This window comes from Hyperolius riggenbachi, chromosome 3 (assembly GCF_040937935.1).
Source record: "Hyperolius riggenbachi isolate aHypRig1 chromosome 3, aHypRig1.pri, whole genome shotgun sequence".
Classification (NCBI taxonomy): Eukaryota; Metazoa; Chordata; class Amphibia; order Anura; family Hyperoliidae; genus Hyperolius; species Hyperolius riggenbachi.
This window is the reverse complement of record NC_090648.1, coordinates 189,747,484-189,763,677: the sequence shown is the minus strand read 5'-3', so window position 1 is coordinate 189,763,677 and position 16,194 is coordinate 189,747,484. Positions and strand designations below refer to the sequence as shown.

The following is a 16,194-nucleotide window of genomic DNA, read 5'->3' as shown; positions in this document are numbered from 1 at the left end:
TACATCAATGTTTTAAGATGCTATGAGACTTTTTTTTTCATATACTGTAAAGGGTTTATTATTTTATTTGCTTTTATGTAGAGCTTTGAAGAACAAGTAGATAAAAAGGACAGAATTATTAAGAAACTCCAAGACCAGATCAGAGCTCTTACAAAAACCATGGAAGAAGGTAAATATGTTGGACAAACACAGCGAAAACAAGGAATAGCTCTGTCCACATGACAAGCCAGGTCTGTGCTGCGCTTATCAAAACACTGGATTATTATTATCATCATCATCCTTTATTTATAAACCAACAATAAATTACTCTGTAGCATAAATTAAAGGACACCATGAAGTGAGAGGGATATAGAGGATGCTATATTGATTTCAGTTTAAACCACGAGTCATGCTAATGGCGTAACTCACGGTGCTGCAGTCAGAAGTGAAGGTAATATTGCCATGCACTATGTGTGCACCACAGTATTACCACCATTTAATGCATCAACCCCATAGAGAGCTGTAAAGAAGGCAGTGCACCCTGCACAATGGAAAGTAATCTATGTACTTTATTGCCATATAAAATAGGTGACTTGCTTTTTTTTCCAAGTCTCCTCTACTTTGCTTCTGTTCCACCCCATGTCTCCAGTTAATGAAAATAGAGCTTCTTGTTTACCCAGATCTTGGCCTACATTACATAGGAAAATTGTTGTGTTCCTGAAAGATGTTTTGTCCCAAAACTTACTTTTTCAGTACAGATGAGGTGATGGGGGGAAAAAACCCTGAAAAGTATCTGTACAGATAATTCATTTCCCTTCACCATCTGTATAATGAGATATGTTAATATGTCAAGAGTTGTAGCTTTCTGGAGTAAGTGAATTAGATGTACGGGTAAATGAATTCTTCCATCACCTCACTTGCACTAAAGAAATTGCTTGAAGTTGTGACAAGATGTCTTTTAGAATACAGCTGAAACTACCATATATTTTTACACCCCCACCCCCTTCCCCCTCCCCGGATAAAAAGTGGGGGCTGGCTTATCAGTGCATTCTATTGAGGGCCTCAGTACCCAGAGTTAGAAGCATGCCCATACCTATAGTTACCAATCCCAAATCTGGCAGCAGTCCTTGCATCTCCTTTGCAGCTTTGAACTCTCACAAGACCTCTAAGTTTCACTGCGGTCACATGACAGTGGGATTGGAGCTCTATCGGCAAGTTACAAAGCAAACACGAGGACTGAAGCTGGTTTGAGGAGAGGTAACTATAGCTATGAAAAAAATTCTGGGGAGAACACTGGATAGCATTCACTTCCTATGAACTTTGACCTTATAGGGAAGTTATGTTTTTAACCTGCTGAAAAGAGTTTTAGCCAATCACTGAGGCTACTAAAAGGGAAGTGAGGAGGGCAGAGGGAGTGGTGTCAATGGGAGTAAACTCTCTGCACCAAGTGACAAAGAATGTCTTTTGTCTTCTGCTTGGGCTTCTGGAGGTGATCCTGGCTGGGTAAGATGGTATGGGTGGGTGTAATGTGGGCTGTACTTTAGAAGGTTTTGGGAAGCTGCACTAAGGCTAAGAAATAATGTATTCATTGTGAGAATTGTTTTGTTTGTTTTTATATTGTTGAATTGTTCAATGTTGCTTTCTGTAGTTCATCAATGTCTGTACATGCATTGCATGTCTCCCATGCAATATGAGTTAATCAAGCAGAGTTAGTGGGTTGGGAGGGAGGAGATGGTTTGGGCATCAAGTAGGGGAATCCTAAAAGGACTTTACCCTTCTCTTCTTCCTTCTCTTTTCCTCTTTCTTTTCTTCCCTGTTGTTTGTCGCTCAACCTTCTTGGCCTTCTGAGGCCTGATAGCATTTGGCAAGATCAAGACCCGGATCCCTTCAATTTTGAACCTTGGATGTTATTGTTTATTCTCTGTTAACAAGATACACAAAGCGAGTATAATAAGGTACTCCACCTTTATGCTGTTTCTCATGACCTCTGTGATATGCAAAGGTTCTGTACTATGTTAAAAACCAAATAAACATTCTGAAAGAGAAAAGGAGCATAGTGATAGCAGACCATGGACCCTGATTAAATAAACATTTCTCCGGAATCCTCCCACAAGTTGTTTTCCCACCTTATCACTAAAGTACCTTTTGAGCTTTCAGCATTCAAAAGCAAGTATTCAAAGTAAGCTGTCCCAATCACTTTTCATACCTAGCTCCAGTACTTTCCAACTGAAAAGATATTTTGTAGAGGAGAGGACCTTGTGAGAGAAAAGTCAGGAGAAAAGTTTATTGAATCAGGGCCATGATTGTTTCTCTCAGTCCTAATACTGTGATTAACAGTGAAAAAGTACTAGAATAGATACTTTCTGGTTAGAGGAACATGGATGGTCCTATTGCTGACCTTCTTTTAAAATTATTACTGGCTGTTAATAATCTGTATTTAATACTTTCTGAATATCTGAACCAGAATAAGTTTGCCAGTCTGGTGTTGTTGTATCTGTCTGAATGCTTGTTACAGGCAGGTGACTCCCAACTACTGAAACAAAATGATCATCATGACAGTGAGGTGGTTATTAATCATATGGCTCCTCTTACCTTGGGATTAATTTAATTAGCATTTCTTGTCATATGCACCTATGTATCTAATTTATTCTTTCACAGAAAACCAGACTAGTGTGCCAAGCGTTTTCAAAGATTATTTGGGGATGTTGGACTTTTCACCAGAGGAAGAAACAAAGCTTGTTACTAATCTTATCCTGGGTACGTAAAGGCATTGTTTTTTTAATATTGTTGATAATCTGACATTTAGTAACTTTCATTTGTTAGCATAGCTTCCACTCCCTAGATGAGTGGAGGTTTTGCTTATCTGGATACATATCACCTTATCGTCATGAGGACATTTTCCTAGCAGATTCTTTTTAAAAAGCTGTCTGCAGATTACACAACCACTAATGGTGACGAGCTGAAAAATATATATTGAGTTATTTTAACATTGTCGGATATGTACTAATCCTGGGGTGCAAATAATTTCCCTATACTCCCTATACATTTTAACATATTAATTGTAGCGTGCGCTCTAGTTTTTTTCTTGTTTGCCAGTAGTAAAGATGATGAAGTGCAGAATCATTGTGTTTCAAACAACATGAACAAATTATATGGCGAATATCAATCATTTCTTGAACTCTCTTTTATTTTTTAACTTCGCACTTTGCAATGTATTGATTTATTTTTTCTCATTCTCACTAAAGTTCCTCTTTAATTTGTTGTGACAGATCTGAAGCCACGGGGAGTTGTGGTGAATATGATCCCAGGTCTGCCCGCCCACATCCTCTTTATGTGTGTTAGATTCACAGATTACGTTAATGATGCAGAGAGAATCAAATCTCTGATGAACTCTTCCATTAATGGCATTAAGCAGGTTATTAAGGTAAGATAACATTTCTACATATCACAAAAGGGTTTGCTAATTATGTTTATAGTAGAGAAAGGAACTTAAACCTACACAGGTGAAGACATGTGTATATGTCTTGAGCTACATACAAATGTTAGATTTTCCTCAGCAGAAACTTGTTCATGATCACCTTGAACAAAAATATAGTGTGTGTAACATGCTTAAAGGGGCACTACAGCGAAAAACTGTACAATTTTAAATATGTGCAAACATATACAGTACAAATAAGAAATACATTTTTCCAGAGTAAAATGAGCCATAAATTACTTTTCTCCGATGTTGCTGTCACTTACAGTAGGTTGTAGAAATCTGACAGAAGTGACAGGTTTTGGACTAGTCCATCTCTTTATAGGGGATTCTCAGGGATTTATTTATTTTTAAAAGCACTTAGTGAATGGCAGTTGCTCTGTCCAACTGCCAAAAAGCGGGTGTAGGGAGCAGGGAAGCTGGCCAGCATCATTGTTTAAATCCTTTTTAGGGAACATCTGAATAAAAGCCTTGCTGAGAATCTCCTATGAAGAGATGGACTAGTCCAAAACCTGTCGCTTCAGTCAGATTTCTACTGCCTACTGTAAGAGACAGCAACATATGAGAAAAGTAATTTATCGCTCATTTTACTCTGGAAGAAACGTGCTTCTTAGCTGTTTATATTTACACATATTTTAAATTTTACAATTATTTCGGCATTGTGCCTTTTTAACTACCTGCGGACCGAGCGAGTATAAATCTACGGCGGGCAGGGGGTGCTGCGGTCCTGACCGGACGTAAGCTCTACGTCCCTTTGACCGCGCGCCCGTCCCCGTCGCTCGGTCCGCTCTGCCCCCGCCGCGATGTGCTGCCCTGCCGCCTCTATGACGGCAGAGCACTGTGAGTCGGGCAGGAGCCGTTTTCATTGGCTCCTGGCCCTGTCATTCATGTAAGCCGTTCCCATTGGCTTACATGAAATGACAGGGTCAGGAGCCAATGAAAGCGGCTCCTGACCGGCGCACAGCGCCCTGCCGTCATACCGACGGCAGAGAGAGCAGCCTGCGGCGGGGACAGAGCGGCGTGTTCGTCGGGAGCGACGGTAACTTGCGGTGATTCGTCGGGAAGCGACGGTTTGCTGGACCAGCATCCTCTGGTCCTTAAGGGGGCAGAGGGTGCTGGTCCAGAAAGGGTTAAGTGAGGCTTTGTTTGTATTTAAAAAAACAAACTGGATTAATCATAGGCACTTTGCTGCATCTCAACTTCCCCTTCATTAGCCATTTAGTAATTTTCAGTATAATCTTCTATGGTCCACCTTCTAGTAGCAGACAATTCTGTAATGAGTCCAGGCCCGGTGAGCTAGACAAGATAGCATCTCCATTGTTTTCCACAGTTATCCAGCCTTAGTGAATCAGGACCAGTGCCTGTTTAAGCAACAATGGGGCTCCAGGGCAAAGTAAACCTGGGGGGCCCCCCAACAGATACCTTGGACCAAAAATCGTCATTAAGGGACTTTTTTGCAGCTGGTATAGTCAGGGTGTGAAGCCCCAATCGGTCGGAGATCCACATTCTGGCTATCCCAGCCTGCATGGGGCACAAGTTTCAGGAGGGGAGACCCTACATCATTAAAAAAAAAAATTCCCACACTCTAAACATAAAAAAAAAATTGGGAAAATAGGTAAAAATGCCAGGGATCTTCATACAGCCATATTGCGGCTGTATACCGATCCCTGGCCAAAGCGCTGCGGCTGCATATGGACCCCCTCGAAACCCCGTCAGGAAACTCATTGCTCTTTCTTTTGATACATGTAAAATTACACTACCGTTAGGTTTGCTACTAAAAGTGACATTTACCACATTTAAAAGTATACTTTTTTCCTTTGAAACATTAAAAATCGATTTTCCCAAAAACTATAAGGTCTTTTTGAAAAATAGTTTTTTCCTCTTATTCCCAATGATCTCCTTAACATATCCTGCAAATTTAGGGTTTCTAGCATTTAAGGTGGATTTGCTATTAACCATTCAATTCGGCGGGTTTTAAAATGTGTATTTTATTTCCTTTGAAACTTTAACCGGTTCAGCACCGCAGTCCGAAAATCTCATGCATCCGAGCAACGTTCACCTCCCATTCATTCGCCTATAACTTTATTGCTACTCATCACAATGAATTGATCTATATCTTGTTTTTTTCGCCACTAATTAGGCTTTCTTTGGGTGCTACATTTTGCTAAGAATTATTTTTTTCTAAATCTATTTTAACAGGAAGATTAAGAAAGAAATGAAAAAAAATCATTATTTCTCAGTTTTTGGCCATTATAGTTTGAAATTAATATACGCTAGCGTACGCTAGCGTAATTAAAACTCATGTATTTTATTTGCCCATCTGTCCCGCTTATTACACCATTTAAACGATGTCCCTATCACAATTTATGGTGCCAATATTTCATTTAGAAATAAAGGTGCATTTTTTCAATTTGTGTCCATCACTGTTTATAAGCTTATAATTTTAAATAATATAATAACATATTCTCTTGACATGCATATTTAAAAAGTTCAGACCCTTGGGTAACTATTTATGTTGTTTTTGTTTTTTTTTAATTGTATTTTTTATTTTTATTTTTAATAAAAAAAGTGTATGTGGGTAATTTTTGGTGTGGGAGGGAAACTGTTAATTTTAAATGTAAAATATATATATTTTTTAATTAAAAATGAACTGTGGTGCAGTTTACTATTCGGCCACAAGATGGCCACAGTGAAAAAAGTCCTAGATGCGAACGATTTCGCATCTAGGAACTTAAAAGTAGGGGAAATGTTTCCTGGGGGCAGAAATACCACGCTCTCTGGAGAGAAAGCGTCGGTATTCCTGCGGGGAAGATAGATCGGTGAATGGGAATTATATTCCCATTCACTGATCGGGGGGCTAGCGGCGGGCAGCGGGAGCGCGCGCGGGGGCACGCCCGATCGCGCGCACGAGGCGGCGGCAGCAGCAGTGCCTATCTGGACGAGGAAGCTCGTCCAGATAGGCCGAACTGGTTAAAATCAATTTTCACAAAAACTATAAGGTCGTTTTGAAAAAATGTTTTTTCCTCTTGTAGCCACTGCAAGCTCTGGGGCAATTGCCCCACTTTGCCTCTATGGTAGCGCCGGCCCTGATCAGGACCAGTGAGTGTCCTACAGTGGTGTACCCCAACCCTGTCCTCAAGGCCCAACAACACTGCATGTTTTGTGGAAATCCACAAAGGTAGTCAGTCAGCTTTGGCAATACAAAAATGATCCCCCCCCCCTTCCCCATTTGATGGTGTGTGGATTCCTGCAAACTTGTACTCTTGGTGGGCCCTGAGGACAGGGTGGGGGAACTCGGATACCCCCAATCACGTATTCATGTGATCATGAATTTGACTCTGCCCACTTACGAATTGACTCGTGATCACGAATAGAAACAGATATTCGACTCGAGTACAGCTTTGAGTCGAATAACTGCATATAATCACGAATCATGAGTAGTGATTCGTGATTAAAAACCCACCGACTTTAACGGTCAATAGCAATGCCCCCTTTATGGGAACAAGAGGGAATTTTTTTTTCAAAAAAGTTTTTGAGAAAATCAATTTTAAAGTTTTAAAGGAAACCCATTGTTCTTCTTAACATATCTGGCAAATTTGCTGTTTCTAGCATGTAAGGGGGATTTGCTATTAACCGCTAAAGAAGACTATAGTAGTTAACGGGGGTTGGATGTTTTGTATGCATAATTTAATAAAGTCATGTGTTATTAGAAGACCATTGTGGAACTATTTACTATATTAACAGCTAAAATCGGTAGGTTTTTAATCACGAATACCGACTAGTGATCACGAGTTGGGTTACGAGTGCAATCACGAGTGCATTCGTGATCGAGAGCCGATCGATCACTAATGCCGATTATGACCTCGTAATCATTAAAGACGGCTCGTGATCATGAGTTACTCGTGATCACGAGCTCGTGATGAGCACCACTGATGCCAGTGGATGTTTTAGTGGTCTTATTTTCCATTGGACATACCACCAGGACCTGAATAAAAGAAAACCTTCATAGACATCATGCAAGGGGGGACTTGTAGTAGGTGCTCGCATTGTAATTTGGGCTAAGCAGCAACAATTACTAAATATTACACTGTTGTTTTGCACAAAGTATCTTTTTCTGACTCTTTGTATATTTATTTTTGTTAGGAACATGCAGATGATTTTGAAATGTTGTCGTTCTGGCTCTCCAATGTCCATCATTTTCTCAACTGCCTGAAGCAGTACAGCGGAGAGGAGGTATTTCTATACTTTGGGGTTATGCAAATGTTATGGTTTCAGGTGTCAGGAACTTGCCTCACTATACAGTTCAGTGGTCTTTTTTTAAATCCAACTGACTGTTAAGTGTTTGTACATCTGCCTGTGCCACAGGGGACTGGTGTGTCTTGTCAGCTTTGTAGAGATGGATAAAAGTGAAGTAGAACTCCAGGCAAAGTAGCAGCTTTGGCTTTCTCTTGCTTTCCACCTGGCATTTGTGGTAAGATGAGGTGTTGCCAGGAAATAAGAGGAAGTGGCAGCTAAGCCTATGGACCCCCACCAGGCCATAATGTCTCTCTCTGTAGCAGAGGAAGCAGGTCATAACACACCTCTACCAAGGTGGACAATTATAAATGAAATGATTGGTAAACAGAGGTGCCAACAAGAATATACATTAAAAACAGTGTAAAAAGGAGGTTGTGGTAGACTTACCTCTGAATAGATCACACTGTGGATCTGTGTCAGAAAAAAATGACTTTATTGAAAAATAACTCAATTTGTGGGCAGTAAATTTAAATTGAAATCCATCTTTTGTTCAGAAAAAGTCAGTTGTTTTCAGTATGGTTTTCAGTTTGGCTCTGTATTTTGCAAGGATTAAAAAAAAATATTTTTCAACTTACTTTATTTTTATGTGCATATAAAACATAAGCATGTCAGTGCTGATGTCAGTCAATGGATTAGTGCAGGTGTGGAGTAACAAAGCCTCTTGCCCTGTGCAACTTATTACTTTTGCAATAAGGTGGCAGTTTATGTACAGCCTCACAGTGCTGTTCAGACAGAGCACTGTTGTGAAGGCTGCCCAGAGCAATGTGAGCTTACTGTCATTATAGAAACGTTTAGCTGGCTGCAGATTGACAAGGTATAAATGTTTGCATGCCTGTAGAATCAGGTGACTGCAGCAGACCGTGGAACACCCAGCCTGGTATTTACCTGTAGGGAGCAAGAAATGGATATATTTGTCTTTTACTTATAAATCCAGGTAAGGGGTCATTCACACTTATCACTGCAAATTTTGCATGTGGTTTCCTGCATGCACTAATCTGCATTTGTGATTTTGGGGTATTTTTTGTGCATGTTTGTAGTTGCATGAAAATACGTGGAACTGACATCAAAATTACAAGCTGTTTTGTGTATAAAGCACAATTATTCTGTGTTGCCATTGACTAGCATGAAACTTGAATTGCAATTTGCACACAAAAACAGCAGACTTGCAGCACGATTTTAAAACGCAGAAAAATCACAAAGCACAGGAATGCGCAGATAAAAATGTGATGCAGTTGAAATACATTAGATTCCCAGTTTTGAAAAAACAAGTACAAATTCAAAGAAGTGTGAGTGGCCTCTAAGAGAGCTGAAATATTGTATGCAAAAGTATTTGTATGATATTTAAATTAACTTTTTTTGTTCATGACTAAAGTAGAGTTTCGTAGTTCAGCATAATGAATGAATTATGACCAAACAAGAAAACCCATGGTAAAGCAAAGTTTGAAATGAAATATTTAATTTCTAAAAAAAATGTATTGAAAGAAAGGCAATAAAATATATAACATTTTTCAGCATTGTCAATGTGAAAAGACATTATTACTATTTGCCACTAATCAATTACCATATTTTTTCGACTATAAGATGCTCCTAACTATAAGACGTACGTAGGTTTAGAGCAGGGGTCCCCAACCTTTTCCGGCCCCAGGACCACTTTCTGACCAAATTTTTTTCCGGGGACCGCCGGGTGGGGGGTGGGGGGGGGGGGTGTTTGGACGTTGGGTGGAGTGGAAAGTGGAGCGGTTTACGGAGGGGGGGAGGTTGCTAGGGTGCAGTGGCGTAGCTAGCATAGTTGCCCCAGAATAGGGAGTTTAGTTGCCCCAGTATGGCTAGTATAGTGCCCAAGTATAGTGCCCAAGTATAGCTAGTATAGTTCCCCAGTATAGCCAGCAAAAGATGCACAAAAAGAGATAGGAAAATATATATATATATATATATATATATACTGGTTTGCTGTGCCTATACATGCATGTTCATTCTGCTTTGCAATATATATATATATATATATATATATATATATATATATATATATACATACACACACACATACTGGTGTGTTGTACATACAGTGTCAGGCTCCCAGCGTCAGGCTCCTAGTCTCCCAGCGTCAGGCCACCAGTGTCTGGCTCCCAGCGTCTGGCTGGCTCCCAGCATCTGGCTGGCTCCCAGCGTCAGGCTCCAGGCTCCCAGCATCAGCTCAACCCTCTAATGGCGCCCTGCTCTGCGACCAAACTCGCCGCAGTGATGCCGCTTGAAGAAGAGTGTGAATGGCCACAACTATGGAGGGGGCGTGACTGAAGGCCTACGAGCGCTGCGGTGATTAGCCCCACTGATGGAGGCAGGACTGGCGCCTCCGATATGCAGTTCTTCGCCGGCGCAGGAAAGGGGTTGATTGGCCACATATTGAGGGGGTGGGACTGGCGAACCATGACGTGCACGGCTGTGGCCGTGCATTACAACTAAAAATGACACTTTTGAAGTAAAAAATCGGTCTGAAGCCACGGCCCACTGTAAAATGTCCTGCGGACCACTAGTGGGCCGCGGACCACAGGTTGGGGACCCCTGGTTTAGAGGACAGAAACCAGGGGGAAAATATATATACTAAACCTGGTGCATCCATGGTGAAAGGTCATCTTGTGGATTATGCCCCCTTTTGTACCTCATGCCCTTTTGTACCTCTTGTGTTTCCCTGTGTCCTCCTTTGTCCTCCTTGTGTCCTCCTGTGTCCCTCATGTGTCCGCCTCTGTCCTCCTCTATGCCCCTGTGCCCTCCTCTGCATGGGCACAGTACAAGGAATCTCCGACATTACAGTAGGTTGTAGATTCGTATTGGCAGGCGTTCACAAGTCAGGAACTCCCTGCATTTGGACTATAAGACACAGCGACTGTTTTTCCCCATTTTGGGGGGAGAAAAAGTTAGTCTTATAATCCACAAAATACATTATTCTCTACGTGTTGTTTCTTTAATTAAAAGCTTTTTGAAATGTCCGTGGACTTGTATTCTGACATGTTTTCCCTCTCTGGATCAGTCCACCCAAGTGTAGCTTCTCTATCCTCAGTGATGTAGATTTTAAAACCTTCTACCACCTTCCAATGTTAGAATTGGATCATTTCCTTCCAACCCACGAACTCCATCACAGTTTAAAAAGATAAATTGTATAATTTGTTTCTAATGGATTGGATAGAAGCTTCCTTAAATACAGAAGAAAAAATGAATAAGTTATTTGAAATCTGTTTTATTGATACTTTAGAGACACAAACTAAACAAAGAATTATGAAACCACATTTTTTACATAACTTCCTCTGTACCTTAGCATCAGTTCTCTTAATCACAGCTAAATCTCTTTGTACCTTCATTTTGCAGGAGTTCATGAAGTACAACCTGCCACTTCAGAATAAGAATTGCCTGAAGAATTTTGATTTGTCAGAATATAGACAGATTATCAGTGATCTGGCAATTCGTATTTACCATCAGTTCATAACTGTGATGGAGAACAATATCCAGCCAATGATAGGTAAGATAGAATTGTGAAAGAGTGTCTCATTGGAGATGGAGAAACCATTCCAGTAGGCCAGGCTCTCTTGCTGCTGTTTGATTGGTTACTGTGGTACTGCCTTCCTTGCACTGATTCACTGAAAACACAGGTTGCTTGATTCATGGGCATTCAAACCCACCACACATTTTTAAAAATAAACAAGGCTTTATTGAATATGCAAAGGTTTCATACAGTGTTACAGAAAAGAAAAGCTGAGGATAGTATTCCTACAGAAAATCAACTACACAATGGATCCAAGTATAATAATCAGATAAGACTATATAACGTGGTGTTGTTGGGTTAGTAAATGACCAGGGCACCAGAAAATAGCATGAATAGAGTACTACAGGATTCCATTTATGTAAAAGCCTTTTACAAAGATCATTACAGTGTATAATTTCACCCTCCTAACCCCAAAATTGAACAATGCAAATTCTGAGAGCAGTTAGGAAAATAAGTGACTATAAAGGTGGCCACACACGATACAATAAAATGATCCGATTTTACGGCAATTCGATAAAAACGATCGGATCTCCCGAAAAAAGCTTTTTTTTTCATTTGACTGAAAAAATCGATCGGATTTATCGTTTTCTTCTATTTTAATCGATCCGGAATGACAGATATTTTTCTTCAATCTTTGTAATATACACACCCTAGCAATTTTGTCAGAGTTTCCAATCATTTTTATCATAATTGGGGAAAATTGTAACATAAGTGTGTGGTACATTGGTCATATTTTTGAAATGTTACTATCAGTCAGAAAAATTGATTGCAATTCTTAAATTGAACAGATATTTAAAAAATTGTATGGTGTGTGGCCACCTTAAGGAGTGTTCAGAGGGGTTAGCAGGATAACTGTTAGAAGGGCCAAATCTTCTTAGAACTGCAGTACAAATGTATTTTGTTTTCGGCACCTGCAGAGTATTTGCTGTGGAGCCAATTCACCTATCTGACTGGCACGCTCCTCCTTCAGTCTGTGTGCTTCTGTCTTCATCCTGTGATGTCACGGAGAGGAGGCGGTCAGAGAAGATGTAGACGGAAACACATAAACTGATAGAGAAGCAGGTAGACTGGTTAGTTAGCTCAGACTGGAGATCATATTTTGGGTGCAATACTACCTGTTAGGTTTAAATTGAAGGTAGGGATAGTTAGCATTGGAGAGTGGTTTAACGTTTGGGATACATATTTAATGATTGGAAATATGCATTATTAATGTAAAGTTAGCAGTAGGGTTGGTTAAATGTTTAAAGAGGAACTCCAGTGAAAATAATGTAATAAAAAAAGATTTTTTACAATAATTATGTATAAATGATTTAGTCAGTGTTTGCCCATTGTAAACTCTTTTAAATCCCTGATTTACATTCTGACATTTATTACATGATGACATTTTTACTGCTGGCAGGTGCTGGCAGGTGATGTAGCTGCTGCTTGCTGTTTTGGCAGTTGGAAACAGCTGTAAACAGCTATTTCCCACAAGGCAACAAGGTTCACTGACAGGAAACTGCCAGGAGTACCATGGTCCTCAGAGTTTCTTGTGTGAGGGGTTTCACACAATATCTGTCATACAGCGCCCCCTGATGGTCAGTTTGTGAAAAGGAATAGATTTCTCATGTAAAAGGGGGTATCAGCTACTGATTGGGATAAAATTCAATTCTTGGTCGGAGTTTCTCTTTAAGGCCTCGGTCACATCATACGCACTTCTGTGTGCATTTTTGGCGGCGCGTATGATGTGCGACACACAAGAATGGCAGAAGTGCATAGACAGCACTTCTGCCGTTCAGATCATATGCGCTACGCAGCAGTGTGATGCGATATCACACTGTTGCATGCATTTTTCGGCCAAGCCTGCATTAACAATGTGAACAAGGTCTTATGCAGCGCCAAAAATTAGCAGTACCACAAATCAATTATACAGCAAGGCCGAAAGCTTGCTTATTCTTATTCATTTTTAGTTAGCCAATAAATGGTATCAACCTGATTTAAAACTTACAGCCTAAGTGCCTTTGTTAGCATGTAACTTACCAAAAGCACTGGAGTATATTAGTGTGACTGAGCATTTTATTCCATGCACCGGTACTGTATTTCATAAAGAAGAAAAAGTAGAGAACTAATCATTTCTGAATATGTCTCTCTATAAGACAGGGGGTCCTTTTTTCTAATTACACACAAGTGAATTGTACAAGCTAGTGATTCTCTAGTTTCATGCAGAGGTTGTGTTGGCGCTGATATTGGTGTGAAGTAAGTGTGATCTAGTTTGGTGACATACTGCATCCACCATTACTATGGCTGTCGGTCTGCACTTGTGAAGGCTTATGAAGCTTTCTCAAGCATAAACCTAATTTGTGTCCCCTTACCCAATAATTGCCCGTCATTGGTGTTTTCACTTGGGCTCCAGGAATAGCTTTACCTCCTTAATGCTAATAGCATGTGGATAGGACTTTTTTTTATCTGTAATGCCTCTGTGCCAAAAGCTTGGAAATGTTATTTTTCCCAGAATACTGAATTGCACTGAAATGTCGTTTGATGCATTATTCTAGTTCCTGGCATGTTGGAATATGAAAGCCTCCATGGAATATCGGTTGCAAAACCCACAGGATTCCGCAAACGCTCATCTAGCATCGATGACACAGATGCGTATACCATGACTTCCATTCTCCAGCAGCTGAGTTATTTCTATACCACCATGTGTCAGCACGGCATGGACCCGGAGCTTCAGAAACAAGCCGTCAAGCAACTGTTCTTCTTGATCTCCACCGTCACCCTCAATAGTCTTTTCCTGCGTAAAGACATGTGCTCATGTAGAAAAGGAATGCAGATAAGGTATGTACATTTCTCACATCCAATGAAGAGTGTGACTTCCAGACTTCCAATGCATAACCTCTGTTACATAAACTTACAGAACACTCTCCTTCAGTAACTTTTGAGGGATAGAAGAACAAAGTATTACATGCTAAGCACTAAGATGGTCATATGCGGGCAAATAAATGCTATCATATTACTGCCTGGAATTCATATGCCCAGCACAAGTGGATTAGGTACTCCATCTATTCATAAAAGCCTAAGGCAGGGTTCCTAACCCATATGCCATTACACATTTGTGTCGCGGCAGCCTCGGTTATGTGTCACCGTCCGCTGCCCCCTGCCCCGCTATGTCTCCCTCCCCTGTCTCCTGCTTCTCCGATTTGCCTCCGCTCCATGTATAATTAGAGCAGGGCTACAATAAAATGGCCTCCGATGTCCACAAATGTGGACATCAGCTGCCATTTTGTTGTAGCCCTGCTCTGCTCTATATAACTATAATAAACATGGAGTGGAGGCAGAGCACAGAAGCAGAGAGGGAGACAGAGCGGGCCGCTGAAGAGAGAAGTCAGCGCAGGAATCCACGAAGCTGGTGAGTGATCCACGGCTGCCACCTGCACATTTTACTGGGTGCACCTGCCTTCCCATCTTGAGGGCTGCTACACCTGACTTTCTATACTGGGGGACCTATGTTTGACTACTTATGCTGATGCCACCTACATACCTATTCTGAGGGCACCTACATACCTACACTGAGGGCACCTACATACCTATTCTGAGGGCACCTATATACCTATATCGAGGGCATTTACATACCTATACTGATGGCACCTACACCTGACTTCCTCTACTGGGGGCACCTATACCTGGCTAACTAACTACCTATACTGAGTCTGAGGGCGGGTTTTTTTTTTTGGGGGGGGGGGGAGACACGGTCGCACCTCAGCCAAAACGCACAGTGCAAATTGTCGTGCTGTGCGATCGTTCCATATGGGGGGAAGCCTAACTGTCCCACTGATCAATTTTAAGTGTATTTCCATCTATTTAGTGCTTATTATTAGTATTTTTCTATTATACATATGTGATGTGTCATGAAGATCTGAGCGTTTGGTGTGATATACGACTTCACAAAAGGTTGGGAACCACTGGCCTAAGGCATGCTGTCAATGAGCAATGGCCTGAGAAGTTGGCCCAATGTTCCAACTCTGATTGTAGAGGCTCATTTTTCTATACTGACCAGTAATCACCGCATGATCTTTTCATCACACGTTGGGGGGTGAGGATGCATAAGGTCTGAAGGTGCAAAAATAGTACCCTTCCCCTCAGTAAAGATAGCCAGAGAGCCCCCATCAGAATAGATCGCCAGAGAGCACTCCCCCCCCCCCCCCCAGCCCGTATAGATAGGACCCACACATTGCCCATCCTTTTCCTCTTAGGCATCCTATCTCATTGGTAACAGCGTCCCCTGGGGTGACGCCGCCTGCTCTGTACCAATAAGACGAACTCCTGGGAGGAAGAAGTGTGGTAGTGTGTGGATCCTGGAGAGGTGAGTTCAACGCTTTCACTGCGCACTTTGCATGCGCCCGTATTCCCTCGCTGCGCCCACGTGTTGCCTTCCCCACAAGCATGTCCCTAAACATGGGTCTGCTTCCAATCATGAACATCTTTTCCAGGCAGAATTTGTGATATTCTTCCCTCCTTCCCACTGATCAGCCAGGTCTAATGATGCTTTCAGCACTATGTGACCCAATTTAACCAGTTGGGGGGGGGGGGGGGACTTTTTATGATGTGCTGTGATGTACATTATATCTAGCCTAATCCCTGCCACTCCTGACCCTTTTTTCAGCAGCCTGATTATGTTAAGCAATAGAAAACTATGTTTTTTTTCTGTTTGTAGATGCAATATAAGCTACTTGGAAGAATGGCTACAAGGAAAGAATCTACAAGGAAGTTCAGCCAAGGAAACCCTGGAACCCCTTTCCCAGGCGGCATGGCTGCTACAGGTGAAAAAAATCAAGGATGAAGATGTGAAAGAAATATGTGAGCGCTGCACGTCCCTTACCCCTGTTCAGGTACTACAATCCCATCAGTCTTATAGTGTACTCACTTGTAT

At 41.3% G+C, this 16,194-nt stretch overlaps 1 protein-coding gene across 3 annotated transcripts in view; it reads left to right on the top strand.

Moving 5' to 3' along the window:
- MYO5C (myosin VC) overlaps positions 1 to 16,194 on the top strand; it is a 163,347-nt gene that overhangs the window by 135,134 nt on the left and 12,019 nt on the right. For all 3 annotated transcript variants that reach the window (XM_068275459.1, XM_068275458.1, XM_068275460.1), the window contains 7 exons: positions 82 to 169; positions 2,638 to 2,736; positions 3,249 to 3,403; positions 7,598 to 7,687; positions 11,111 to 11,261; positions 13,820 to 14,102; positions 15,979 to 16,153. In XM_068275459.1, coding sequence (XP_068131560.1) covers positions 82 to 169; positions 2,638 to 2,736; positions 3,249 to 3,403; positions 7,598 to 7,687; positions 11,111 to 11,261; positions 13,820 to 14,102; positions 15,979 to 16,153 — 1,041 coding nt within the window. The remainder of the gene's footprint in view (positions 1 to 81; positions 170 to 2,637; positions 2,737 to 3,248; positions 3,404 to 7,597; positions 7,688 to 11,110; positions 11,262 to 13,819; positions 14,103 to 15,978; positions 16,154 to 16,194) is intronic.